This window comes from Manihot esculenta, chromosome 6 (genome assembly GCF_001659605.2).
Source record: "Manihot esculenta cultivar AM560-2 chromosome 6, M.esculenta_v8, whole genome shotgun sequence".
Taxonomy (NCBI): domain Eukaryota; kingdom Viridiplantae; phylum Streptophyta; class Magnoliopsida; order Malpighiales; family Euphorbiaceae; genus Manihot; species Manihot esculenta.
Genome location: NC_035166.2, coordinates 29,209,460 through 29,233,813, shown reverse-complemented (window position 1 = coordinate 29,233,813; position 24,354 = coordinate 29,209,460). Strand labels below are relative to the sequence as shown.

Below are 24,354 nucleotides of genomic sequence, written 5' to 3'. Positions count from 1 at the left end.
CAGCCGCAGCCTCAGCCTCAGCCTCAGCCTCAGCCTCAGCCTCAGCCTCATATAGCTGTGTAGAAGTTGCTTGAATACTTTTCTAGTTTTGGCACCTATTCTACTGGCCTCCAACAAGATGCTTGCTGCTGTTGACAAGATATGGAGAGCTCCGATCATGAATACCAAAACCATTAAAAACAATTTGATTAAAGTAACTCTCACTTTGCATGCACGATATCTACTCAAACCAAAGTAATACACACCCAATCCAAAGGCTATGGAGGTTAATAAATCAATCCTTATCTAATAGAGGTAGAGGGACTGATATATTTCTCATATAGTTACACCAATATGGAAGCATTGTAATTTTTTGTATCAAAAGTTGATAAATGTTTTAAAAAAAACAGTAAACATTCTTATAATTGCTATTTCAATAATCTTAAAGTTAGTTTTAATTTATAGAACAAGTATAACTTTTTTTAAAAATATTGGATGAATTGAAATGAAAATTGGGAAATTATGTCAGCAAATCCCCAAAAATTAAATAATTAGAAAAAGTAAATTTACGAAGGAATTCACAATGTCCTTCCCCTGTCGTAGAGCCAATTTTCAGCGACAAATGCTTCAGCACGTAGCTTATCTAACGATCTGTACGGCGCTGCTACCGATCACCGAAAGCTCTTTTCTTGCTCCAAGTAACTTCAACGTTCCTTCTATTTGAGTTATTTTATTTTCAATTAGCGGTACCTTTCTCACGCATACAGTGAGATCTCCCCTGTGGATCAGTAGAAAGGTAAGCTTGTAATACCGCTCCTTCTATAGTTTTACTTATTTTACCTTTGGTTCATTACATTTATCAATCCTTGTTTGATTTCCTAGGCAAGTTTCAGTCTTCATTCCAAGAATTTGTGCAACGCAGGTTTAGATTGTTGGGTCTTGTTGGGAGTTTTTTTTTGTTTTAAAAACATTAAGTTTACTTATTAAGGGTCTCTTTTATTGTGTTCATTCAGTTTTAAACTCCTGGGTTTGTGAGAATCATGAGAGATTAAGTTCCAGGTATGCTTTTGAATGCTAGGAGTTGGTATAAACTGTATTAGGTTCATCGGATTTCTGTGAGATTTTACTGCTTCTGTGGTTGCCCAGAAAATGGAAGGAGGTAGAGCGAAATCTTGTTGTTTTATGCTCTTTTGTCCTTTAGTTTCTTATGATGGAGATCAGCTTGAGTAAGCGGTGAGCCAAGTGCTTACATTAGGCGTAATTAAGTGGTTTTGTTGATTTTTTTGACATTGGCATGTCTGAAATTTGAGATTGTAGATTGTTTCCTATTTCTTCTTTTCTCAGCGACTGAACATCCTTAGAGTGCTTGCTACTTTTGGATTCAGTTTGTTTACGTATGGATACTTCAGGTTTGGGGGGGCGTTTTCTGTCAGGTCCAACTGGTGGATTATTAGACCTTGAGACACCAATTCATAGACAACAGCTGATCCAATTGGCTCTTCCCTCGTTAATCAAACAAAATCATATGAATTTAGTAGGTGGCCTTGAGAATGATCATCAAACCATTGGGCTAATGGAAGTAAAAGTCTCAATCCCAAAAGAATATTCAGTGAGTTTCAGTAAAGGGAAAGCAGTTAGCTGTTTTACTGCTACAAATGATGGTAGTGTGAGTGAAGATGATGAACCAAGCTTTACAGAAGATAGCAATGGTGAGAACTACATTGGGGCTAAGGGTAAAAAGGGATCCCCATGGCAGCGAATGAAATGGACAGATAATGTGGTTAGGCTTCTGATAGCAGTGGTTGCTTGTGCGGGTGATGATGGTGCATTTGAGGGTGTTGAGGGGCTTAAGAGGAAATCTGGGATCCTGCAGAAGGAAGGTAAGTGGAAAACTGTGTCAAAGATAATGATCAGTAAGCGCTGTCATGTTTCGCCGCAACAATGTGAAGATAAGTTCAATGATTTGAATAAGAGGTACAAGAGGTTGAATGATATTCTTGGAAGGGAAACCAGTTGTAGAGTGGTAGAGAACCCTGCTCTTATGGACTCAATGCCTCATCTTTCAGCTAAAGCAAAGGATGATGTTAGAAAGATATTGAGCTCAAAACATTTGTTTTACAAGGAAATGTGTGCTTACCATAATGGACAGAGGATACCCAACTGCCAAGATCTTGATCTACAAGGCAGTTCACTACCCATTGAAAGGTGTTCAAGAGACAATAATGGCTCAGAGGAAGAGGAAGCTGAGGGGCATGATGATAGCGATGATGATGAATCAGACAGTGAAGGTGACCTTAAGGCTAAAAAGGATGAGGAGAAGATGGGAAAGTTCAAGAGCAGCAAAGTAAATGAAGAGGACGACCATCTCTGGTCTCAATCAGGTATATGCAATGGCTTTGAAGTTGAAATGTCTGGGATTTTTCAAGATCCTACAGTGTCATTATGGGAGAAAAAGAAGTGGATTAAGAAACAGAAGTTTCAGCTCCTTGAGCAGAGGAGGGTCTGCATCCTGGCTCAAGCATTTGAGCTTGAGAAACAGCACATTAAGTGGTTGAGATACTGCAGCAAGAAAGATAGGGAGTTTGAGAGATTAAGGCTGGAAAATGAGAGGATGAGGCTAGAGAATGAGCAAAGCATATTGCAACTGAGGCAGAAGCAACTGGAAATGGATTTCAGGAGCTCAGAAACATCTCGACACCCCACATCCCTTGGTATTGACAGAATGCAAGGAAGAGATCAAATTGATCTGGGCAGGCATTGATAAATCTTTCAAGGTTTAAAGAACTAACTGTCCCTGTATGCTATATGATTGTTCCCAATCAAACTATTCTAGCTTTATGTATATGAAGTAACTAACCTTGTGCGCCATGTGTATATGTATCTCTTTAGATTAACATTAGGAATAGCTGATCTATTTTTTGAGCTTTTTGCTAGACAGTTGAAAGTTCAATGCTGCATCTTTTAGTACTTATGGGGCGTGAATGCACCTGGAAAGTGTTAACTCTGAATAGTTCAGAGGTTTTTGTATAATTTGGTTACTACACTGGCGATAATAGAGCCGTTTATACATAGGACAATGAAACGTTACCTTATTCTATTGTATTGATCTCCTAGTCGTATTTTGCTACATTCCTTGTTTGAATGTATTGCCTATTTGAAGTTGGTTTTGACTTTTGGGTTGGCAGAGTTTACATTTCTTGACCGGAAGCAACATGAGAACACCTTCACGACATTTTTTTTTCTTCCCCAGTAATAGTGGGAAGGAAAAGTCATTCATTCATGTTTTTTTTATATCATTGGCTGTTTTTGTTTTTTATTTTTTTTAAACAAAAGAGAAAATTCATTGTGAATTTTAGGAATATATGCTACTTTTGTTGAATGGTATCATTATCATATCACTTTTAATGATTAGAAAATTATGGGTTTTCTTTATTTTTTTTTCTATCAGAATGAAATTGGAGATTATTCTTTTTTCCCCCCTTTAAAGAATAAATTTAAGCTGAACCATTCATTATGAAAATGAAAGAGAGATGGACAGTTGAATTGTTCACGAATTTTGAAAATTTTTTTTTCAGCATGTTGTTTCAAAACATCATGTTTTCTTCTAGAAAGTAGACCAGCTCGCTTTTATGATTTTGTTTAATGTAAAAGAACCTGTTTTTTTTTTTTTTTTTTAAACAAAAGAAAAATTAAAAAAAAAAAGGTTTAACCTTTGAGAGAATTAAATAAATTGTGCAACCCATTTCCAGCCTATGAAAAGGAAAAATATATATTTTCTTAGAAGGTGAAGGAAAAAAACCAATTAACTAGTATTGGTTTTATTTTTAAAACTATGAATTCAAGTCCGAGTTGAAGTGAAATAGAAATTCAAAATAAGTATGCAATATAATTGTAAAAAAAAAAAAATTGGAATAACCTGTCAAAGAAAATAAAAATCAAAAGTCCATCCCCAGTTAACCTTATTTTCCTCTGTTCCTAGTAATATTTAAAAATCCATCCACCATCACCACTGCCATTAAATAAAATCTGACAGCCATCCCTTCCAAACCCCAAATAACACATCGTTTCTAATTTCTAAAGTTTTCAAGACTTCAGACTTCCTATAATTCCTAGTTTCTTTGCACCACCTACACAGGCCCAAGAAGGTAAGGATTGAACCAAGTGATTTCTGAGTCTCAGGTCGTAAGTTCAATATTTATGGTATCATTTCCATTTGAATTTTACATTTGTACAAAAGTTTTGACAAGTTTTTCACTTATTCTCATAATATAATGTAAATTTTGTTTGCAATGCTTGCAGAGCTTATCATTGTGAGTAGAAAATGGTTGACAGACACCAGCACTCATCTGTCGTGCAAAAGGTGGCCAGACAGGTCCATCTCTGTTCTAGCCTATCCCATGATGCTCTACGCGGATCATCATATGGAGGCTTAGAAAAGCCTGCTCAGTTTGCCTACGGAAATTACTACAATGCAGGTTTGCAGTCCCCCATGACACGGGCACAAGTGCTTGTCCAAGCTCCATCAGAGAAAGGCCTCGCTAGCTTCGCTGTAGATTTTCTCATGGGTGGAGTTTCTGCAGCTGTGTCTAAATCTGCTGCAGCTCCCATCGAGCGTGTGAAGCTCTTGATCCAAAACCAAAATGAGATGATCAAGGCTGGTCGACTCTCTGAACCCTACAAGGGAATTGGAGACTGTTTCAGCAGAACAATCAAAGAAGAGGGCTTTCTGTCATTGTGGAGAGGGAACACAACTAATGTCATCCGTTATTTCCCCACTCAGGTTAATTTCTTCTTCCCTCTACTGCAATTTGCTTTCATTTCTCATCTTCGTTTCCGTATCCATGATTTCTTCTCTTCCTGCAGGCCTTCAACTTTGCATTCAAAGATTACTTTAAGAGTCTCTTCAACTACAACAAGGACCGTGATGGCTACTGGAAGTGGTTTGCTGGTAACTTGGCCTCAGGCGGTGCTGCTGGTGCTTCTTCCTCGCTTTTTGTCTACTCCTTGGATTACGCTAGAACCCGTCTAGCAAACGATGCCAAGGCTACAAAGAACGGAGGTGAAAGGCAATTCAATGGCTTGATTGATGTGTACAGAAAGACACTGAAATCAGATGGTATTGCTGGACTTTACCGTGGATTTAACGTTTCATGGGTTGGAATCATCATATACCGTGGTCTATATTTTGGAATGTATGATTCTTTGAAACCAGTAGTCCTGACAGGAAACCTGCAGGGTAGTTTCTTGGCTAGCTTTGCCCTTGGTTGGGCTGTCACAACTGGTGCCAGTCTTGCGGCCTATCCATTAGACACTGTGCGCAGAAGAATGATGATGACTTCGGGCGAAGCTGTCAAGTACAAGAACTCATTCGATGCATTTTCTCAGATACTTAAGCAGGAGGGTGCCAAATCTCTGTTCAAGGGTGCTGGTGCAAACATCCTCCGTGCAGTTGCTGGCGCCGGTGTCCTTGCTGGATATGACAAGCTTCAGGTGATTGTGCTCGGGAAGAAGTATGGTTCTGGCGGGGCCTGATTCATTAGAATCGGCACTCTTCTCCACCACCTTACGTAGTCTTCAATTTGGATTCTCAAAGATACAAAGATGATGATGGAAAATTTGCACGTCTGATTAGATATATTTAGTTGGAGTGATTCTTATGTAATTTAGTCTGCAGGGTTAAACGTTATTCGAGTTCTCTACGATTTTTTTTTTTTTTGAGAAATTGATTATATACACATTTGATAGCATATTATTAATTTAAAATTAAATGGATTTAAATAATAATAATTAAATTTAACAATAAATATAAGCAGTATAACATAAATTTTGAAGTTGAAATAATATTTTAAATATTTTATTCTTATATTGCATTATAATTATTTATTTATCATTTTTAATATAATTGAATTTAATTGAAATTTCAGCTCAGAGCTTGTAGCTTTATGAATGATTGTAATATTATGGAGTGATATCCATTGATATTATTTATTTATTTTTTGAAATTTGATTGAAATGTTTTAAAAGATATTCAAAAATTAGATAGAATAATTAATTTTTTTCAGAATTAAAAAAAACATCCCACTAATCAGAGATTTCATTTGATGCCCAAACTCTAAAATTGGAGTTTCTCAGGATTAAGTAACCAAAACAGAGAAAGCCTCCACTTTCTCCCTCGTTCATTTCACTCATTTGGCTGTTCAAACTTATCACTCCTCGTTTCTCTCTGCACCATTCACGCAGGCCAGAAAAAGGTAACTTCTTTCTCTCCCACTAGTTCATTTCAGTGCACCCACCGCTTTCATCGGTCCATAGACGATGATTTCTTTTTGCTAATATTTCGGGAGGTTTATGTTTGCATTCAACGTACAACACTTGTTATTTCTTGTTTATATGTAACCCTTTTCACTGTTTCTCTCGGATCTCTCTCCTCTTCTCTGTTAGCTTGCTTTTGCTATTTTCTTTTTTCAAGAACAAAAAATTACGAGGTCTTTTTTTTTTTTTTTGTGTTGAATCTTATAATATAGAATCGTTGTCTGATTTGTCTGTGTAATTAAAAAGAACGAATTTTGTTCACCCCAGTTCCTTTATATACAATGTACTTGTTAATTGATGTGATTTCATTTTGGGAATTCGATTTTTCTCTCAAGGTTTTATTTTTTACATGCATTTTATTGTTTAAATGTTCTCTTTCTGCTGGGATTTTTTAGATTAGTAATAGTTGAAGTGAACCAAGTTTGTTGGATGAAGGATAGTTACACCTTATATGCTTGCTATACAGCATCCCTCTAACAATAATACCCCATGGTTGAACAAAGGCTTTTGTGGAGAGTCTTTGCTGACTGCTGGATCTTATGTTGGGCAAGTACTTTATCAACCACGGTCGTGCAAGTGATTTCAGGGAACCCTTTTTCTACTAGTTCTGTTCAAACCATGAATTTTACAAGTGGATTGTTGCATGTTTTTCGTGTTTGCTGAAAGAGCATTTCTTCATAACACACGGCACTCAAGTGTTTAGACTAGTTTTGTAACTTCAATTCTAGACAGCAGCTCTCTTGAGAGTCAATTTCCCTCTGCTCATTTTGGAATTTGCATGCCTTTCTTGTTGCATGAAACTTGTGACGCTTTTGCATTGGTGTTTCCATTTACTACAGAGAATTTTGTGAAACAATTTTCATCATTTTTCATCCATTCTTAATGTGTTAATTGTAAATATGATTGGCAACTCTTGCAGGCTTTCATCATTGTGAGTAAAAATGGCTGATAGGCACCAGTATCCATCTGTTTTGCAAAAGGTGGCTAGTCATGTCCATCTGAGTTCCACCCTATCCCAGGATGTTCAATGCCGGTATGGGAGCTTTCAAAGGCCTGTTCTGCATCAGAGGCAGTTTTCATATGGAAGATACTACAATGCAGGATTTGATTACCCTAATACACGGGCATGCCAAGTCTCCCCATTTGCATCAACCTCTCCATTGCTTGTCCAAGCCCCATCAGAGAAAGGCTTTGTTGGCTTTGCTACCGATTTTCTTATGGGTGGAGTTTCTGCGGCTGTGTCCAAAACTGCTGCAGCTCCCATTGAGCGTGTGAAGCTCTTGATCCAAAACCAAGATGAGATGATCAAGGCTGGCAGACTCTCTGAACCCTACAAAGGAATAGGAGATTGTTTCAGTAGAACAATAAAAGAGGAGGGAGTAATTTCATTGTGGAGAGGGAACACAGCCAATGTTATCCGTTATTTCCCCACTCAGGCATATTATTTCTTCCATTGCAAATATATCACTTAAACCTTTCCTTTTTTTTTTTTTTTCTGTTGCTTATCTTATTGGTCTATGGTTTCTCCTTCAGGCCTTGAACTTTGCATTCAAAGATTACTTTAAGAGGCTCTTCAACTTTAGGAAGGACCGTGATGGCTACTGGAAATGGTTTGCTGGTAACTTGGCATCTGGTGGTGCTGCTGGTGCCTCTTCCCTGTTCTTTGTCTACTCTTTGGATTATGCTAGAACCCGCCTTGCAAATGATGCTAAGGCTGCAAAGAAAGGAGGGGAAAGGCAATTCAATGGCTTGGTTGATGTGTACAAGAAGACCATGCAATCAGATGGTGTTGCTGGTCTTTACCGTGGATTTAACATTTCATGTGTTGGCATCATTGTATACCGTGGTTTGTATTTTGGAATGTATGATTCTTTGAAGCCAGTAGTCCTAACAGGAAATCTGCAGGTTAGTTCATTATCTCTTTCAACTGTTTCATACTTTTTTGTGCGGTGATGTAAGAATTCTCATATAGTTTTCCCACTCTTGTGATGATTTCAGGACAGTTTCTTCGCTAGCTTTGCCCTCGGTTGGGTTATCACCAATGGTGCTGGCCTTGCCTCATATCCTATTGACACCGTCCGCAGAAGAATGATGATGACATCTGGTGAAGCTGTCAAGTACAAGAGCTCACTTGATGCATTCTCTCAAATCCTTAAGAATGAGGGGACCAAGTCTCTCTTCAAGGGTGCTGGTGCAAACATCCTCCGTGCAGTTGCTGGTGCTGGTGTTCTTGCTGGATATGACAAGCTTCAGATGATTGTCTTCGGAAAGAAGTACGGTTCTGGCGGTGCCTAATTCAAAAGGCCGCTGTTGTTCACCTTACCTAGCCGTAGATGGGATGAAAATTTTGCAGTTCTGATTCAAGAATTTATTCAGGGTGATTCTTGACTCTTTAAAATAACGTAGTCTAGGGGGTTAAAATGTTTCAGGATTTTCTTTCCTGTAACGTTTCGCTGCTTTTGAATATGTATGCAGCTCTTTTGTTATTGAATTATGTAAGCGGAAAAATAGGTATGCACTTATGAGTTTGGCTAGGTCACAAGTGTATTAAGTTGAATTCTGAGAAATTTCAGGTTCAATCTCATATTTTTTAAAAAAATCATTTGTTAAATTTCTTGTATTTTAAATTATGACGATGCAACCTTAGAATATTGAATTATATATCATTAATTTCAGATTTTGCCAAAATATCATAAATTGCAAAATGTAAAGTAAATCAGTGTCTGCACTCTTTTCCTTTTCCATTGAAAAACTAACTTTTAAAGAATGTCTTTATAACAATGAGAGAGTATATTTTAAATAGATTATTTATTTAATTATATAGGTATAAGATACCTGAATTATATATGAAAGTTTATTTAAAATTTTAAAGTATTTAAAGGTACATATAAATTTCTGAACTAATTTAAATAGATATAGATTACATAAAATTAATATATAGACCCGATCGACAGGTCCTTAACGGACGTCTATAGCCAGAAAGTAACTATTATCTTAAGGTATTATAACGTTTTAGAATTAGGTAAATTGAAAATTTAGGGATTTGGATTGAATGAGAAAATTAGAAATTTAGCCATCCATTTGATTGAAACTAGAATATGGAATCATCATCTTCAGCCACGATTTCAATTGAGTTTGGAATCATTCACGAAGAAGAAGTCGAGTCGAAGATGATAATCTATTGATGAAATGCTACTGTAGTGTTTCTACAAAAATACGTACAACATCGAAGAATACCAATATTGAACGTAGGTTTTACGGCTGCTCAAAATTTCATTTGACTTAATTTATGTATTATATTGTTAAATTTGATTGAATGGATACGACTTTTTAAATTTCTTTATGTTCATACAAATATTGATCATAATTTCTGAGCTAATTTAAATAGATATAGATAACATAAAATTAATATATAGACCCGATCGACAAGTCATTAACAGGCGTCTATGGCCAGAAAGTAGCTATTATTTTAAGGTATTATAATGTTTTAGAATTAGGTAAATTGAAAATTTAAGGATTTGGATTGAATGAGAAAATTGGGAATTTAGCCATCCATTTAATTGAAATTAGAATATGGAACCATCATCTTCAGCAGCGAGTTCAATTGAGTTTGGAATCATTCGCGAAGAAGAAGTGAGTTAAAGATGATAATCTATTGGTGAAATGCTACTATGGTGTTTCTGCAAAAATGTGTACAACATCGAAGAATACTGATGCTGAACATGGGTTTTACGGCTACTCAAAATTTCATTTGACTTAATTTATGTATTATATTGTTAAATTTGGTTGAATGGATACGACTTTTTTATTCAAATTAATGAATTGAATGGATGGATTTAGAAGCTACAGTTTAGATAAATGATTTAATTAACGAATTGTTTATTCAAAAATAACAAAGCATGAAATTGAGGCAACGGAGACGAAAAAGATGCAAAGGGCAGACTGTATTGTTAATGAAATAAAAACTTTTAACTGAAGATGTGAAAAAAACTAAAAGAAAGCAATATTGTTGATGAAATAGAAACTTTAAGTGAAGATAAAAAAACAGCTAAAAGAAGGTAGACTAAAGAAGAATGAATATGAGAAACTGTATTCATTAGCTTTGATATTGTCTTGGATTATATTTGTATTTATATTAATTTTATATAATTTAGATTGATGTATTTTTATGACTTAGATTTATTAGCATTATTTATAACTGAAATAATAATGAATAATATAGAAAGTGTATTATTTAAAATTGGAGGGATAATGAATGTTCATAAATATTTATACAGTTATTATTGATATATTTAATGAAAAATCCAATTTTGTTGTAAGTGGTATATTACATTCCATTAAACTCAACAAATAATGGAAAATTATAAACAGATAAAATAAATAAAAAGATCATGTATTTGGTATTGTGAATGGAATAAATAAAATAAAATTTGTAATCTTACACAAATAAAATAAATTGTATTTTAAAAACAATTATAGAATAACCAGTACAATAAGTTCAAAATTCAGCTATAAAATGAACAGTACAACACATAAAAAATATATATGTCATCTGGATCATGTATTTAAGTTTTAAAATATTCAATCCAAAATAAAAGTAGAATATATGCAACTTTCAACTATATATTTACTCATTCTAATGTTTTTACTCTTTGTTGTGTTTCCAATCATTATTTCCTTAATTTCATCGAGTTGTCCACTTGTGAAACAGTATTTCCCTTTCCATTTCAATCCAGCAACTTTAAATCTCAAATTGCCAGGAGGTTGGCTAATAGTATCTTCATTAAATGTTCTGATCTTCCTTTTATCACTTGACTCTGTTGTGTCCATGCTTTGACTTTGTTAGTTGCTTTTAGTGTAAATAGACATGCTATGTGTTAAATTTTATTGCATATAGACAGAGATAGTTTGTGACATAACATAAAAGAAAAAAAAAGTAAATTCAAGTATTAGTTACATTAATATATCTCGTATATTATTGAACCTATTTGCTCATCATAATATAGTCCAAGTCCAAAATCTGCAGCTCTTAGTTTTCTATATACCTTCTCACTAAAATTCTTTGCAAAAGGCTCATTGTCTCTCTTCTATATAAAAGTGTCCCAACCGACATATTAGACTACACAAAAATATACATATAAATATACTCAAAAGATATGAAAATTAGCATGATACCATATTATCTGTAGCCCTTAACTTGCTCCTTGTGATGATACCTTCAAGCATCTCATTAATATTGACTTGATTATTCAGTAATTTACACATATAATTAAATAAATAATTAGTTAAATAAATAATATTTATCATATTAGTAATTATAAATGTGATAGTAATAGCTCATTGTTCGATTGTAGTTCACTTCTATTATGATTTGCATTCTTCCTCCTTGATATTTTTTTTTTACCTTTGCACTTGAATTAAATTAAGACAGATTGGGAGAATTGGACTTATTAATTCAGATTGTGAATGACATTGTAAAAAACCAGCAGGAACAGATACTTGTTCTTGTTGTTCGGTTAAAGGCCTTTGTCCAGTTAAAGGAGTAGATGCTCTGGTGGTTGCATGTCCATGATACCCTTCAAATTCATGGGTTGCGTGTCCATGTTGTTCTTCTGCTCCAAAGGTAGCATCTCCATGTTGTCCTTCTTTGTTTATTCTTCCTACATCCTCTTTTCCCACCAGTAGAAATACTCTCTTTATTTATCCATATATTATCATCTCTAATATTGCAATCATCTTCACCATTAGATGCATCTAAAACAGTCGATTCCTCCCACTTTTTCGAAGCTTACTCCGCTACATGTATCTCATAAAATTTTTCAAAATCAGCTGGCTATCTTGCACTTTTACCTAATCCCCTTATATTTAAGCTTTCACCTCCCCCAATAATACATTCATGATCCACATTTGAACTAATATTTTTATTACTAATAATACTGGACAAAGATAAAAAAATTATAACTCATACTAGGTTGATCCACATAATGCTCAGTATATATATGAAATTATTTCACTTTTCCATAATATTTACTCAAATAATTAAAAATCGTATCATTCTTTAATATCATCCATCCATCCTTTAAAAATTCGAAAGGTTCAGTTATTCATATATTAAAAAGTTTAGAAACTTAAATAGATTTTAATATATAGTTCAGTGTTAAATAGTACAGCCAATTATATAATTTTAAGATGAAAATATCAAAATTAATATAAAAATAAACTCCAGCAGGGAAGACAACTGGCATATTGGATTGCAAAACACGTGCACAAGGGGCCATACGTAGAACGGTCGAAGGCGGGAGAATTATTTTTATTTTTTTCTTTTCAAATAAAAGATAGAAAAAGCCTGCGGTACGTCGCCGTTCAATCCTCGGTCACAGCCGCGCTGCAGTCTCATTCCCGCCTTCAAATTGTCTTCTCTGATATGCAAAGTTACGGAGACAAAAATTGATGAGAGTTCCTCATGTGAGCTGCATCAAATCTCAACATTTGATAGCAAAGCCCCTCTCGAGTCCTTTTCTTCGTTCTGATATTCATGTTCGATCTGTCTCTCCTCACAGAGAGAACTACAAAAAGTGGAACACAAAACACAGTTATGTTCTCTCAAACCCACTTCTTTCCCTACTAGAAAACTGCAGATCTCTCTCTCAGTTGATGCAAATCCAGGCCAAAATTATCTGCACTGGCTTCATCAATAATGGGTTTGCCTCAAGTCGTTTAATTGCTTTTTGTGCAGTATCAGAATCAAGAAATCTCGATTATTGCATCAAAATTTTGTATAATACACAAAATCCAAGTGCGTTTTCTTGGAATGTTGCAATTAGAGGGTATTTAGAGACTGAAAACCCTGAGGAAGCCATACTTCTGTATAAAAGAATGTTGAGAAGTGGAGGTTCTAGGCCTGATAATTATACTTACCCTTTGCTGTTTAAAGTCTGTGCCAGTTTACTGTTGAATTGTTTGGGTCATCAAATTCGAAGTCATGTACTGCTGTTGGGTCTTGATAAGGATAATTTTGTGTATAATGCAATGATATACATGTTGGCTTCCGTGGGAGAATTGGAGTTGGCCCGTAAGGTGTTTGATGAAGGTTGCGTGAGAAACTTGGTATCTTGGAATTCTTTGATTAATGGGTATGCTAGGAGTGGGAAGGCAAGGGAAGCTTTAATGATTTATGAGGAAATGATGAAGGAGCAAGTACAGTGTGATGAGGTGACAATGATTGGTGTCATATCCTCTTGTGCACAGTTGGAGAAGTGGAAACTTGGGAGAGAATTTCATCAATATCTCAAGGAAAATGGATTGAATTTGACAATTCCACTGGCCAATGCGCTTATGGATATGTATGTAAAGTGTAGGGATCTTGAGGCAGCAAAAGCAATTTTTGATAATATGACAGATAAAACAGTAGTCTCATGGACAACGATGATCGTTGGGTATGCAAGACAGGGGCTTTTGAGTACGGCAAGGAAGTGTTTTTGTGCAATGCCCGAAAAAAATGTTGTTACATGGAATGCCATTATTGGAAGTTATGTTAAAGCCGAGCAGAGCAAGGAAGCATTGGTTTTGTTTCATGAAATGCAAGCTAGCAATATTAAACCTGATGCAGTGACTATGATTCATTGTTTATCTGCATGCTCCCAACTTGGAGCACTTGAAATAGGAATATGGTTTCATCATTATATTGAAAAGTATAATATTCCTGTTGATGTTGTTCTGGGTACTGCTTTAGTTGATATGTATGCAAAATGTGGGAATATTACAAAGGCTCTTCAGGTTTTTCATGAGATGTCAGGAAGAAACTCTCTGACATGGACAGCCATCATTTGTGGTTTAGCCCTTAATGGGAACCCGCATGATGCCATATCTTACTTCTCCAACATGATTGATATTGGAGTGATGCCAGACGAGATCACATTTCTTGGAGTTCTATCAGCTTGTTGTCATGGAGGCTTAGTTGAAGAGGGTCGCAAGTGTTTTACACAAATGAAATCCAGATTTAACCTGTCTCCGCAGCTTAAACACTACTCTTGTATGGTAGACCTTTTGGGTAGGGCTGGTTTATTGGAGGAGGCAGAACAGCTGATTAAAAGCATGCCATTAGAGGCGGATGCTGTGGTGTGGGGTGCATTTTTCTTTGCTTGTCGTATCCATGGAAATCTTTTGATGGGAGAAAAAGCAGCTTTGAAGCTTCTTGAGCTGGACCCTAGTGACAGCGGAATATATGTTCTGCTTGCAAATATGTACAGGGAAGCCAATATGTTGGAGGAGGCTAGGAAGGTGAGGAAGATGATGGGTCAAAGAGGAGTAGAGAAGATTCCTGGTTCTAGTGCAATTGAGGTGAACGGCATTGTTTATGAGTTTATTGTTATGGATAAATTGCACTCTCAATCCGAACAGATTTATGAATGTTTAACCAAATTAACAAGACAAATGGAGTTCAGTGAACGGCTATCTGGTGTTCCAAGCTTTAGCGATGGTTTTTCTCTTTGAAGTTTAAACCTAGAGGCAGTCTCTGTATTAGATGCAAGCATATAGAAATTATTGATAGAGGAAAGGTATAACCAATGATGACATTGTGCATTTGAGTCGTAGCATTTAATTGCATTCCACATAAGGGAAATCTAGTCATTGTTACGAAGGTTGAATATTTTGCGAGAGTCCCAAAATGGCTGTCTTCAGAAACTATATGCGTTTGGGTCCAAACCTGAATGAGATCCTATAGATAACTGGAGATTATTCCAGCAGAAACATTCAAATACAAAAAAGTTGACCACTGTGTGAAAGAGGAACAGGCAGGCCGATGCCTTAATGTTACCCACCCACCCAGCCCCTCAGGTTTATGAATCCTGTTCCTCCATTCTCTTACAAACATCACATCTTTTCCTTTCTACTTTCCTGTGACATGTCCTCATCAGGCTGAATTCTTCATCAGGCCACAAACATTTAGCTGAAGTACACCTTCTTTTCTGTCAGTACAGATCAAGAAAGTGGGAATATTAGTGCTGGAACTGATCTGTAAACTTGGCATGTGCTTGTGAGGCTGTGGTGCTGGTGATCGACCTTAGGATAAGTGGTATTGGTAGCTTCTAGTTATTGGCTTATATTTTATGTGGACAAACAAACGCTTAACGGAGATTACAGTTCAATTCCTTAATATATCATGCTGTAAGATTTATGACATATTCATCTAATTTACTTCATATATTATTCTGCAATTGTGTTTTAATCGGAACCATGAAACCGTAGCATGATTATTTTTCTAGGAACTGCAAGCTCTCAGGAACAAAGAAAATTCTGGCTAAGTTTCCATCGTTCTGCATTAGTAAATAGTTTGATCTTTGATCATTGTAGTCTTAAGATAGTTTCTTGCTTAGAAGTTATAAGATCCCAAGCATTGTACCGAAAAGATCCCAAGAAGGATGGACTCGTATCATGATGTCCACAGCCTAGAATTCCAACAAGAGCAACAGCATGTTGGGATGGGGAAACTTGTCTCAATTATGTGAGAAGTAATAATTACCATGACCATCAGAGCAATAAATGTTGTGGTTAAAAGCTGTCTCTTAAAGGTGTTAGTAATCATTATAAGAGTAAATGGGAAGGTGGGGGCAAGGGAATGTGTATATGGCCTTAGTATACTATAGGTGACTAGAAGGCAAATAAACAATCCTTATATTTGAGGGGTAGACAATGGGTTAGTTCTGATCAAATTTGGGCACTCATGAATTACCTTTAATTCATTATGAAATGGTAAATGGGAACAGAATTTGGCCAGTGTAGAGAGACAAAAAGGGCATAGATGATTGCTTGCACGCTAGGTTTTGTTCATTTCATTCCTGTTTCTTTGTCCTGTTTCTTTTCTTGCCACATGCCTGACAGCCTTTTTTCGGCCCTCTGGTCAGGCCACTGATTACAGATGGGCCATTGTTAGCTCAAAAATCAAAATTCACCCATGAAAATTGATTGGACACCACAACTATTGGGATGCACTAATGCCTTTTTGTCCTGCTTTGCATCTTCTTCGTCGTGTCTTGCTATCAAGAATGATCATAACCATGAGACACACAAGAGCCACTTCATCACACTGCAGTTTGAGAAATTATCCTTTCAACAACAAATGCGAATTCTTTCATAAAATCTTTTGGGAAACTCTGTGCTTTAAACAATTTTTGTTTCTTAAGTTGTATTATTTATCTGTAATTTGCTTTCCGCAGATGAACAAATGAAGAAAATGATAGATTATATGAAGAGATTCCGGGCCATACCTTGTCAGCAGCAGAAGGTGGTGTGCTGATGGACCTAATTACTAAACTTTTTGATTTCCTTCTGAACCTTAACAAACAAGCACATGAGAATTCCTTTATGGGTCCACAACAATCCAAAACAAATAGTCCCCATAGAAAGGAAATTCCAAAATTTCTTTGGTGGTTTTGATTCTTTCCACGCCATTCTTTTCTTATAAAATTTCTAGCATCCTAAATAGACGTGTGTTGGAATTATGCAATCCAAATTCTCTAATCTATTATGATAAAGGATAAACATCAAATATATAATAAATAAAGAAACTAATGTATAGATAAATTTAATCCAATCCCCTGTGATCAAGATGAACGAATTGAATGGGCATCACTTGAGTTGGTGTTATTATTATTATTATTGTTATGCTCTTCTTTTTGTTTCAATTAGCTTCATTTTATGAGAGAATATTGATTGTCCCAACAAGAAATCAAAACTTTAAACAACAGTAGGTGGTGGCCCATTGATTAATTAATTAACTAATTTTGTTAGAATGGATGTGACAGTTGTGAGTGAGTCCAGCTAAGGCAAAAACCTTTCTCTTTATTGTCTTTGATGAATGTGTGCTTTGTGGGTTGATTCCTAACCATCCCAACTTAACTGACACCAACTTCCCTATTGAGAGGATTAGATCAGATAGCAGATGGCTTTTGGTGATCTTCCTTTACCCATATATCACATGATGGATCCATTTTCTATGCACTAGCCAACCACTCACTTCCACTCCAACCACAATTTTACAAAATTCGGATTTATTGGTTCCTTTTTTCACGAGGGTATTGATGATTCTGGATTTATATATTGAGATTGATACATTATTTAAAATTAAAATAAAATTTATTATAAATATAATATTTTAATTTTTAATTAATCCAATGTATAAATCAAGTATACAAAATTTTTTTATTTTTGTTGGTGAGGTCTTTGGGCAACTTGGCATGGGAGGATTTAGGGGAAAAACCCTTGTTTGTTAAACTTTCCAATTAAATCAAATTAGAAAAAAGAATGCGTAAAATAGAATTAGTTATTATATATTTAATAGGGAAATTTACTTTTTAGTCCCTGAGGTTTAACGTAATTAACACTTCTGTCCCTCTATTTTGGCGACCCAACACTTAAGTCCCTCACTTTCTCTTCCGTCCAAATTCGTAGTCTTTCCGTCCATTTAAACCGTTTGGTCAAAGAGTCAAAGGTGAGATGTGATAATTTTTTCCAAAAATACCATTCTTTCAATGTGAAATTCTAGAAGAAGAAGAAGAAGAAGAAGAAGAAAGAAGAAGAAGAAGAAGAAGAAGAAGAAGAAGAAGAAAGAAGAAGAAGAAGAAGAAGAAGTTGCAGAAAGGGTAGAAAAAAGAAGAAGAAGAAGAAGAAGAAAGAAGAAGAAGAAGAAGAAGAAGAAGAAGCTGCTGCAGAAAGAGTAGGAAGAAGAAGAAGAAAGAAGAAGAAAGAAGAAGAGGAAGAAGAAAGAAGAAGAAGAAGAAGAAGAAGTTGCAGAAAGGAGAAGAAGAAGAAGAAGAAGAAGAAGAAGAAGAAGAAGAAGATGGTTAATTTTGTCAATTCATGTGACCAAAACAGCTATTTTGGACGGAAGGACTACGAAGTTGGACAGAAAAGAAAGTGAGGGACTTAAGTGTTGGGTCGCCAAAATAGAGGAACAGAAATGTTAATTACGTTAAACCTCAGGGACTACAAAGTAATTTTTCCTATTTAATATCCTAAATAATGTTTATTTATTGAATTATCGTACAAGCCAGCAAAATTTTAGCAGATAAAATTATACAAGGTTGATTTTTTTTTAAAAAAAAGGAAAAATGTAAAAAAAGAGCTGTGTTGGCGTCACACGGGATTATTTCTAGTCCAATAGCGGACTAACAGCATAAAGGCGCCATACGCCAAACGTCGACGTCGGGAGAGAGAGAGAGAGAGGGAGAGGAAGCTGTGAGACTGAGAAAGCGAGAAGAAAGCCATTTCTCAGTTCTCACCACCTCGCCGGAGAAAGAGTACGTCTCAACTCTCTACTAGCTTAATGCCGGTTCTTTTACCTCTCTTTTCTTATAAATATCACGCTATTCTTGCTCGATATATATTAATATTATCTCTATCTCTCGATCCGCTCATTTCACCTCTCTCATTTTCCCCAGATAATTTTGCTTCTTGTTCATGCGGTAGCACATTTTTTCGCATTTTCTTTTCTTTTGTATCTTTAATCACTTAACCTGTTTTCGAGATCAATTTATTCTATTTGATCCTGTAATTACCATCTTCGTTTCTGGTTATCGTCTTCTAGTTTCTATGCTTCTGCTGTAAATTTAGCTATATTTTTAATCTGTTTCGAGATTCTAGATGTCTTGAGCTAAATTTGTCTATTGTGTAATTTGATTTCTCGTTTTCTGTTTGGCAAGAAAGAAAATTGTTGTGATGGTTACTTTTTACCCACGAGCTTCTTGTACTTTCGTGTTTATGGTTAGTTTGTGGCTGATTTGCACTTTCCTGTTTCTTTTGCAGAAACGGTGGATAATTAGTGGAAATAAAGTAATTCGGAGACAGTGTATTGATGCGCACAGTGACTAGCTGACTGAATCTGCAAGTTTAGATTTGAGGGTAGGTTGGCATCTGCCATTTTGTTTGCTTCTATGCAATTTAATTCACTTAAAAATGTAAAACCAATTCATTTTTGCTTATGGCTTACTTGTTTGACAGATTACTGCCTTGAAATGAGTTGGAATCCACATATGGAAGCTCATTACATGAACACTAGCTACCCTTATAATTCTGCCGGAAGCTTTATGGAATATTTTGAAGGCCTTACATATGAACATGTGAATTTCATTTTTGATGGGGCTTCCCAAATTCAGGTACCTTAAAATTGATAACATTTTGTTTCTGAAAAAGGTAGAAGTTCTCTTTGTTCTGTTTTGGTTATGAAAAAAATAAGTTGGCCTTTTCTTTTTTAATCTGTGATATTACTTATTTGAAATGTGTACCAATTTTTATTGCTGTTTTTAAGTGTTCTTTTGTTAAACAGTATTGGTGTTTTAAGTTTCATGTATAAATAGAAGAACGTTGTTGAGTTTCAATTACTTTACTTTTCAAAGTGAAATTCCTTCTTATATGCAGGAAAGTGTGTACCCATCCATGAATGCAAATCTCTACAAGTTCAGCTTGTCCCAATCTGGGAGTAGTTTATATTATGACCATAGTCATGCTTATGAGATCCATGCTCACGGGCCACAAATTGATGATTATAGAAGGCCTCTGGAGAATTCTTCAACTATGACTAATGTGCCAACTGCTGCTGTAAGTGCAGAACGGGAAGGAAATGAAAACATGGGTGCTCAAAATGATCCTGAGGAATGTAAGTTCTGAGTTTCATTTTGGTGTTATCTTTCCCAGTTAGATGGATGATTATTTTTCTATGGGGGATGATGGTAAAGATATTCATTAAACTTTATAGTGGATGGAGAGTGGTGAATGGAGAGATACTGAACTATCCATAGATTAGTAAACTAAAATATTTATGTTAAAAGTGGCAGTGGGACCTAATCATGCTGGTGGAAGGACTATTAACAATGTTGGCATCATAATATGTTGGTTGCAATATTTGATTTATTATGTTGCATTACTCACCATTATACCAGCATAATTATGTAAACTGAGATATTCTTTAGAAATTGCTCATCTACCTTTTTTGACAAGAGAATATAATGTACAATATGTATGTGTGAAGAATGAAGCGAAGCAGTGTTCAAAAGAGCCTTATTCATTGAAGGCCACAAACAAGATGAGAGGAAAGACCTTCCATTAAGCTGCCTTCTCAATCCCCTCCCTTGGGCAATCCTATTGATAAACAGAGAAAGGCAATTAAACCTTGTCATAAACGTTAGTCTGTTGTTTATTGAAACATATCATGCTTTCACCATCAACATTATTATTATTACTTTTTTATGTTCTTTTTCACCCTAAGTGAGGATTGTTAAGAATCTTGGCATGTGTTAATTGTTCTATCAATCAGGATAAATTTGTGCCTTATTTAATTTAGTGATTATATCATATATGAATTACAATGAAGCACACCACTCCTTTTGGATCTTTTGCTTTCTTGTGTTACATTCTAGTTTAGTTGGACATGGGATTAATTACATACTTGTATGGTTGTATGTGCTGGGATGAATTCAATTGCATCTTTTACACAATTTTATAGTTTTATGTGCTGAGTTGAATTGGATTGAACCTTTTACGCACTTTTATAATTGTATATGCTGAGTTGAGTTGTATTATATCTTTTACACACTTGTATTAGATTTTACACACTTGTATTAGATTTATGTGCTGATTTCTTTTTTCGTATCTTATACCTTATTCATTAGGGAATTTATAAGTTTTTCCTCAAAATTTAACATCTTCCTTTACTTTTAAGGTCTGCGGAGACATCAGAGTGCTCAAGATCTTCAGGTGGGTTAGCTTTTCAGTGAACCTAGCATACAATGATATATTTCTGAATCCATTTAATATCTTCTCTCTCTCTCTCTCTATCTCTCTCTCTCTCTCTCTCTCTCTCTCTTCTCTGCATATAAACACAAAGAATATATATGTCACCCTGGACATGTGTTTGGACTTTCTCTATTTTATGATATTCAGAAGGCAAAAGGTAGCTTAAATGTAAATAGTAAGTAGAATACAAAATCTAAAGAACATTCAACTAAGAACTTTATTGAGGGAAATAGATTATGTTATCCCTTAACAATTGGCAATTGGAGGTGCATTCTTTGTGGATTACCTACACTGATATAGCATATTAATATTATTTGTGCCTTCCCCCACAATAAAAATATTTGTTTGTTTTAGATGAACAAGTATTGATCATCTGTGAACTCTGCAGGTCATTTGGCAGGACAACGTTGATCCTGACAATATGAGTTATGAGGTTAGAGCATAAATTTTCATGCATTTTAATATTGTTGAAGCTGCATGTTTTTCTTGGTTCTTGCTTTTAATTTTTTTATGAGTATGGTACTATCCTCATTATGGCTCCAGTGTGGATTCCTTGACAGAATGGATTGAAAAAGGTCTACTTTGAGTTTCATAGAGCTCCCAGATTTGGATTGGGAAGCTTTAGATGGTCATATACATTTTGTCCTCTATGTCTAAAATTCCGGAGCATGGGTCTATACATAAAGTTCCATTCAGAATTATGGTTTTCTAGGTGAACTTCATTCTATCTGGGAGGGTAATTTCTCTTTTACAGATGCCTTGGCTATTTAATTGAGTATGAGTTTGTTAGAGCTCAGAATCCTAACAGAGTAAGAGAAGAAGAAAGGAGAATAGCTGGAAGAAAGGAGAGAGAGAGAAAGAGAGAGAGAGAGAGAAGGGGAGATTCTTATTAAAGGGTTTAAAAGAATTCATTTGGGGTTCTGGAACATATGACACTCCATGCATGTCTAACATATGGCATGGGACAGTCTGACATCTTTCTCTAAGGAGACCAAATATACTAGATTAGCCAATTTTAATGCCATGATTTATGTCTGATCATACCTTACAGTTGAATTCTGTGATAGGATATAGTTCATGTGTGCATATGCTTGTGGTGAGTTAGAGAGTACTTGATAGCCTGATGATGATTTAAGAAGATGACATTCTGTGTCATTTTTTTTCCTCATTGGTTGTCATACGGATGTGAATTTTTTGGCATGGTTAGAAATGTTGTTGGCTTAATTGTGGATAAAGTGGAGGTTACATTCCCTGTACTGAGCTTTTTGCCCCATTTTTGGGAGAGATGTTTCCAGATATACATCCGTGTTCCTTTTCTACTAAAATGCGTAGTTTTTAGTTCACTTTTTACTTGTAAAAATTATCATGGCATGTGAAGTTCCAAAATTAAAAGAAAATGTTTGCAGTTGAAACTATGGCCTTGTAAATGTTTATTATTTGTGGTCAGTTGAATTCCATTTTAATTGCATATGTTTTGGATAATCATTATTATTTTGTTAACCAAATATTTCCCATTCAGGAATTACTGGAGTTAGGTGATGTAGTTGGAACTCAAAGTCGTGGTCTTTCCCAAGAAAGTATTGCTTTGCTTCCTGTCTCAAAATACAAGTGCAGCTTCTTCCTAAGAAGGAAATCAAGGAGTGAGAGGTAATATTTTGGGCTTATATATGGTGTTTACTGATGTGCTGTTCTTATTCACCACAGTTTTTTATTTTTGCATGCCTGTTGATCATGTAATTTATGAATCAACAGAAGTAAGTACCTGCCTGAAGGTTACAGTTTTGATAGATATGATTTTTTTTCTTTTTCTGAGGGAGATGAGATATGAAACTTATTTCATTTTTGCATGCCTGTTGATCATGCAAGTTATGAATCAACAGAAGTAAGTAACCTGCCTCAAGGTTACAGTTTTGATAAGATATGATTTTTTTTTTCTGAGGGAGATAAGATATGAAACTTATTAGTGGGAAATCATAATTATTGGTTAATATTAATATTTTGGTTGTCTGCAGCAGCTTGATTGGTCTTAAATTAACAATTTAATTACCTGCTGCATGTTTATAGTCTTTTGGATGAAATCTTGAAAAGCTTTTCTGAGTGAGAGGAGTTTATGTTTACTTAAAGCTTATTTATTTTGTCAGATATTTCATTACGTGCTGTTATTTTCTAAGGTCAAGTCATGAAAACATGTTCAAGGACTTGATACATATGGTGCTGGCTGTTAGGCGTGGATAGCTGATACTTTTATATTTTGATAAACAGCTCTAATGAAATCATAAATTTTTATGATATTCGTAATAATAAATTTACACTGGACATGGGATAATACAAATGATTCATCATGGTCCATGCAATTGATATTTGTGATGTTACAGTTGGTTGTATTCTACTATTATGTGTTGTTTCTGGAAATAAGCAAGAAACTTGACAGTGTCACCATATTCTCTCTACGGTTTCCTTCCTTCCAAATGATGAAAGTGATTTTTGCTTTTTCAAATGGATTGATTGGTGCAATGGGGTTTGGTAACTGGGTAAGGGGTCAGTATAGAGAAAAGTTGAAAATTGCTGTGGGTCTCTTCCTTGTCATGTTATTTTTTGTTTGCATGCACATGGAGGGCTCTGTCATATCTATGATTTCCATATCATTTGCATTATGAGATGGAAATTCAGAATATATTATCTTGCCTTCTATAATTTGAACATGCCTTTTCATCACTGTCATTTTCTTTTGCTGGAAGTAGGTGTGTGATTTGCCAAATGGAATATAAGCGCGGCGACAGGCGGATCATGCTGCCATGCAAACATGCCTATCACGTTGGTTGTGGGACTAGATGGCTTAGCATCAATAAGGTGAACCATTTGAATTTGTAAGATTTACTTGAGAATCTAGTGGAATCCTCATCCACAGACTGATGACTACGTTTTCATTTTTATCAGGCTTGCCCTATTTGTTACGTGGATGTGTTTGGCGATTCATCAAAACATTAGGAAATACTTACCTGTGGACATAACAATTTTCTTCTGTTTTTTGGAGATTGGGTTTTTCCACTGCACGCATACAGAGTTGTTTGTTTCGGTTATCATTTAGTTTGTAATAAATGAAATTAGAAACTTTACACTAGATTGATGCGTCTAAGTGTAGGGATGGATTGTATTGATTTCTTTATGATTCTTCCATGTTCCACTCCTCTACTTCCTTTGCATTTTAAAAGCTCTCCAAATGGAACTCTAGAGATGACGATTAGCCATCCCTGTTAATTGTGAGAAGTCACT

General features: G+C 35.3%; 5 protein-coding genes across 8 annotated transcripts; all 5 read left to right on the top strand.

Moving 5' to 3' along the window:
• The first annotated feature begins 431 nt into the window (after nucleotides 1-431).
• On the top strand, nucleotides 432-3,106 carry LOC110618304. Of its 3 annotated transcripts, none has more exons than XM_021761461.2 (2): nucleotides 432-775; nucleotides 1,324-3,106. In XM_021761461.2, the coding sequence occupies exon 2, from the start codon at nucleotides 1,376-1,378 to the stop codon at nucleotides 2,738-2,740; it is 1,365 nt and encodes a 454-aa protein (XP_021617153.1). In that variant the 5' UTR covers nucleotides 432-775; nucleotides 1,324-1,375; the 3' UTR covers nucleotides 2,741-3,106. The 3 variants fall into 3 exon arrangements, with proteins under 3 accessions (XP_021617153.1, XP_043813763.1, XP_043813764.1); XM_043957828.1 differs by having other exon boundaries at nucleotides 433-775; nucleotides 862-3,106; XM_043957829.1 differs by having other exon boundaries at nucleotides 437-775; nucleotides 1,389-3,106.
• A 637-nt stretch (nucleotides 3,107-3,743) lies between these two features.
• On the top strand, nucleotides 3,744-5,714 carry LOC110618084 (ADP,ATP carrier protein 1, mitochondrial). The gene is made up of 3 exons (XM_021761115.2): nucleotides 3,744-4,124; nucleotides 4,279-4,759; nucleotides 4,843-5,714. The coding sequence occupies exons 2-3, from the start codon at nucleotides 4,301-4,303 to the stop codon at nucleotides 5,509-5,511; spliced, it is 1,128 nt and encodes a 375-aa protein (XP_021616807.1). The 5' UTR covers nucleotides 3,744-4,124; nucleotides 4,279-4,300; the 3' UTR covers nucleotides 5,512-5,714.
• A 362-nt stretch (nucleotides 5,715-6,076) lies between these two features.
• Nucleotides 6,077-8,879, top strand: LOC110618108 (ADP,ATP carrier protein 1, mitochondrial). Its single transcript, XM_021761160.2, has 4 exons — nucleotides 6,077-6,230; nucleotides 7,211-7,727; nucleotides 7,825-8,196; nucleotides 8,290-8,879. The coding sequence occupies exons 2-4, from the start codon at nucleotides 7,233-7,235 to the stop codon at nucleotides 8,584-8,586; spliced, it is 1,164 nt and encodes a 387-aa protein (XP_021616852.1). The 5' UTR covers nucleotides 6,077-6,230; nucleotides 7,211-7,232; the 3' UTR covers nucleotides 8,587-8,879.
• A 3,700-nt stretch (nucleotides 8,880-12,579) lies between these two features.
• LOC110616969 (pentatricopeptide repeat-containing protein At2g22410, mitochondrial) lies at nucleotides 12,580-15,448 on the top strand. The gene has a single exon (XM_021759516.2). The coding sequence runs from the start codon at nucleotides 12,742-12,744 to the stop codon at nucleotides 14,782-14,784; it is 2,043 nt and encodes a 680-aa protein (XP_021615208.1). The 5' UTR covers nucleotides 12,580-12,741; the 3' UTR covers nucleotides 14,785-15,448.
• Nucleotides 15,449-18,433: 2,985 nt separating this feature from the next.
• On the top strand, nucleotides 18,434-24,273 carry LOC110616579 (E3 ubiquitin-protein ligase BIG BROTHER). 2 transcript variants are annotated; one of them, XM_021758998.2, is made up of 9 exons: nucleotides 18,434-18,590; nucleotides 19,096-19,191; nucleotides 19,291-19,445; nucleotides 19,708-19,945; nucleotides 21,008-21,042; nucleotides 21,470-21,514; nucleotides 22,601-22,728; nucleotides 23,823-23,931; nucleotides 24,019-24,273. In XM_021758998.2, the coding sequence occupies exons 3-9, from the start codon at nucleotides 19,305-19,307 to the stop codon at nucleotides 24,067-24,069; spliced, it is 747 nt and encodes a 248-aa protein (XP_021614690.1). In that variant the 5' UTR covers nucleotides 18,434-18,590; nucleotides 19,096-19,191; nucleotides 19,291-19,304; the 3' UTR covers nucleotides 24,070-24,273. The 2 variants fall into 2 exon arrangements, with proteins under 2 accessions (XP_021614690.1, XP_021614691.1); XM_021758999.2 differs by lacking the exon at nucleotides 18,434-18,590 and adding an exon at nucleotides 18,703-18,755.
• Nucleotides 24,274-24,354: the final 81 nt, after the last annotated feature.

Excerpts from the sequence above, each read along its gene's own strand:
- LOC110616969 (XM_021759516.2), top strand. The coding sequence starts at position 12,742 with ATGAGAGTTCCTCATGTGAGCTGCATCAAATCTCAACATTTGATAGCA.
- LOC110618084 (XM_021761115.2), top strand. The coding sequence starts at position 4,301 with ATGGTTGACAGACACCAGCACTCATCTGTCGTGCAAAAGGTGGCCAGA. Across the intron at positions 4,760-4,842 it reads TCCGTTATTTCCCCACTCAG|GCCTTCAACTTTGCATTCAA; the intron begins GTTAATTTCTTC and ends CTCTTCCTGCAG.
- LOC110618108 (XM_021761160.2), top strand. The coding sequence starts at position 7,233 with ATGGCTGATAGGCACCAGTATCCATCTGTTTTGCAAAAGGTGGCTAGT. Across the intron at positions 7,728-7,824 it reads TCCGTTATTTCCCCACTCAG|GCCTTGAACTTTGCATTCAA; the intron begins GCATATTATTTC and ends TTTCTCCTTCAG. Across the intron at positions 8,197-8,289 it reads TCCTAACAGGAAATCTGCAG|GACAGTTTCTTCGCTAGCTT; the intron begins GTTAGTTCATTA and ends TGATGATTTCAG.
- LOC110618304 (XM_021761461.2), top strand. The coding sequence starts at position 1,376 with ATGGATACTTCAGGTTTGGGGGGGCGTTTTCTGTCAGGTCCAACTGGT.
- LOC110616579 (XM_021758998.2), top strand. The coding sequence starts at position 19,305 with ATGAGTTGGAATCCACATATGGAAGCTCATTACATGAACACTAGCTAC. Across the intron at positions 19,446-19,707 it reads ATGGGGCTTCCCAAATTCAG|GAAAGTGTGTACCCATCCAT; the intron begins GTACCTTAAAAT and ends TCTTATATGCAG. Across the intron at positions 19,946-21,007 it reads TCAAAATGATCCTGAGGAAT|GTCTGCGGAGACATCAGAGT; the intron begins GTAAGTTCTGAG and ends TTTACTTTTAAG.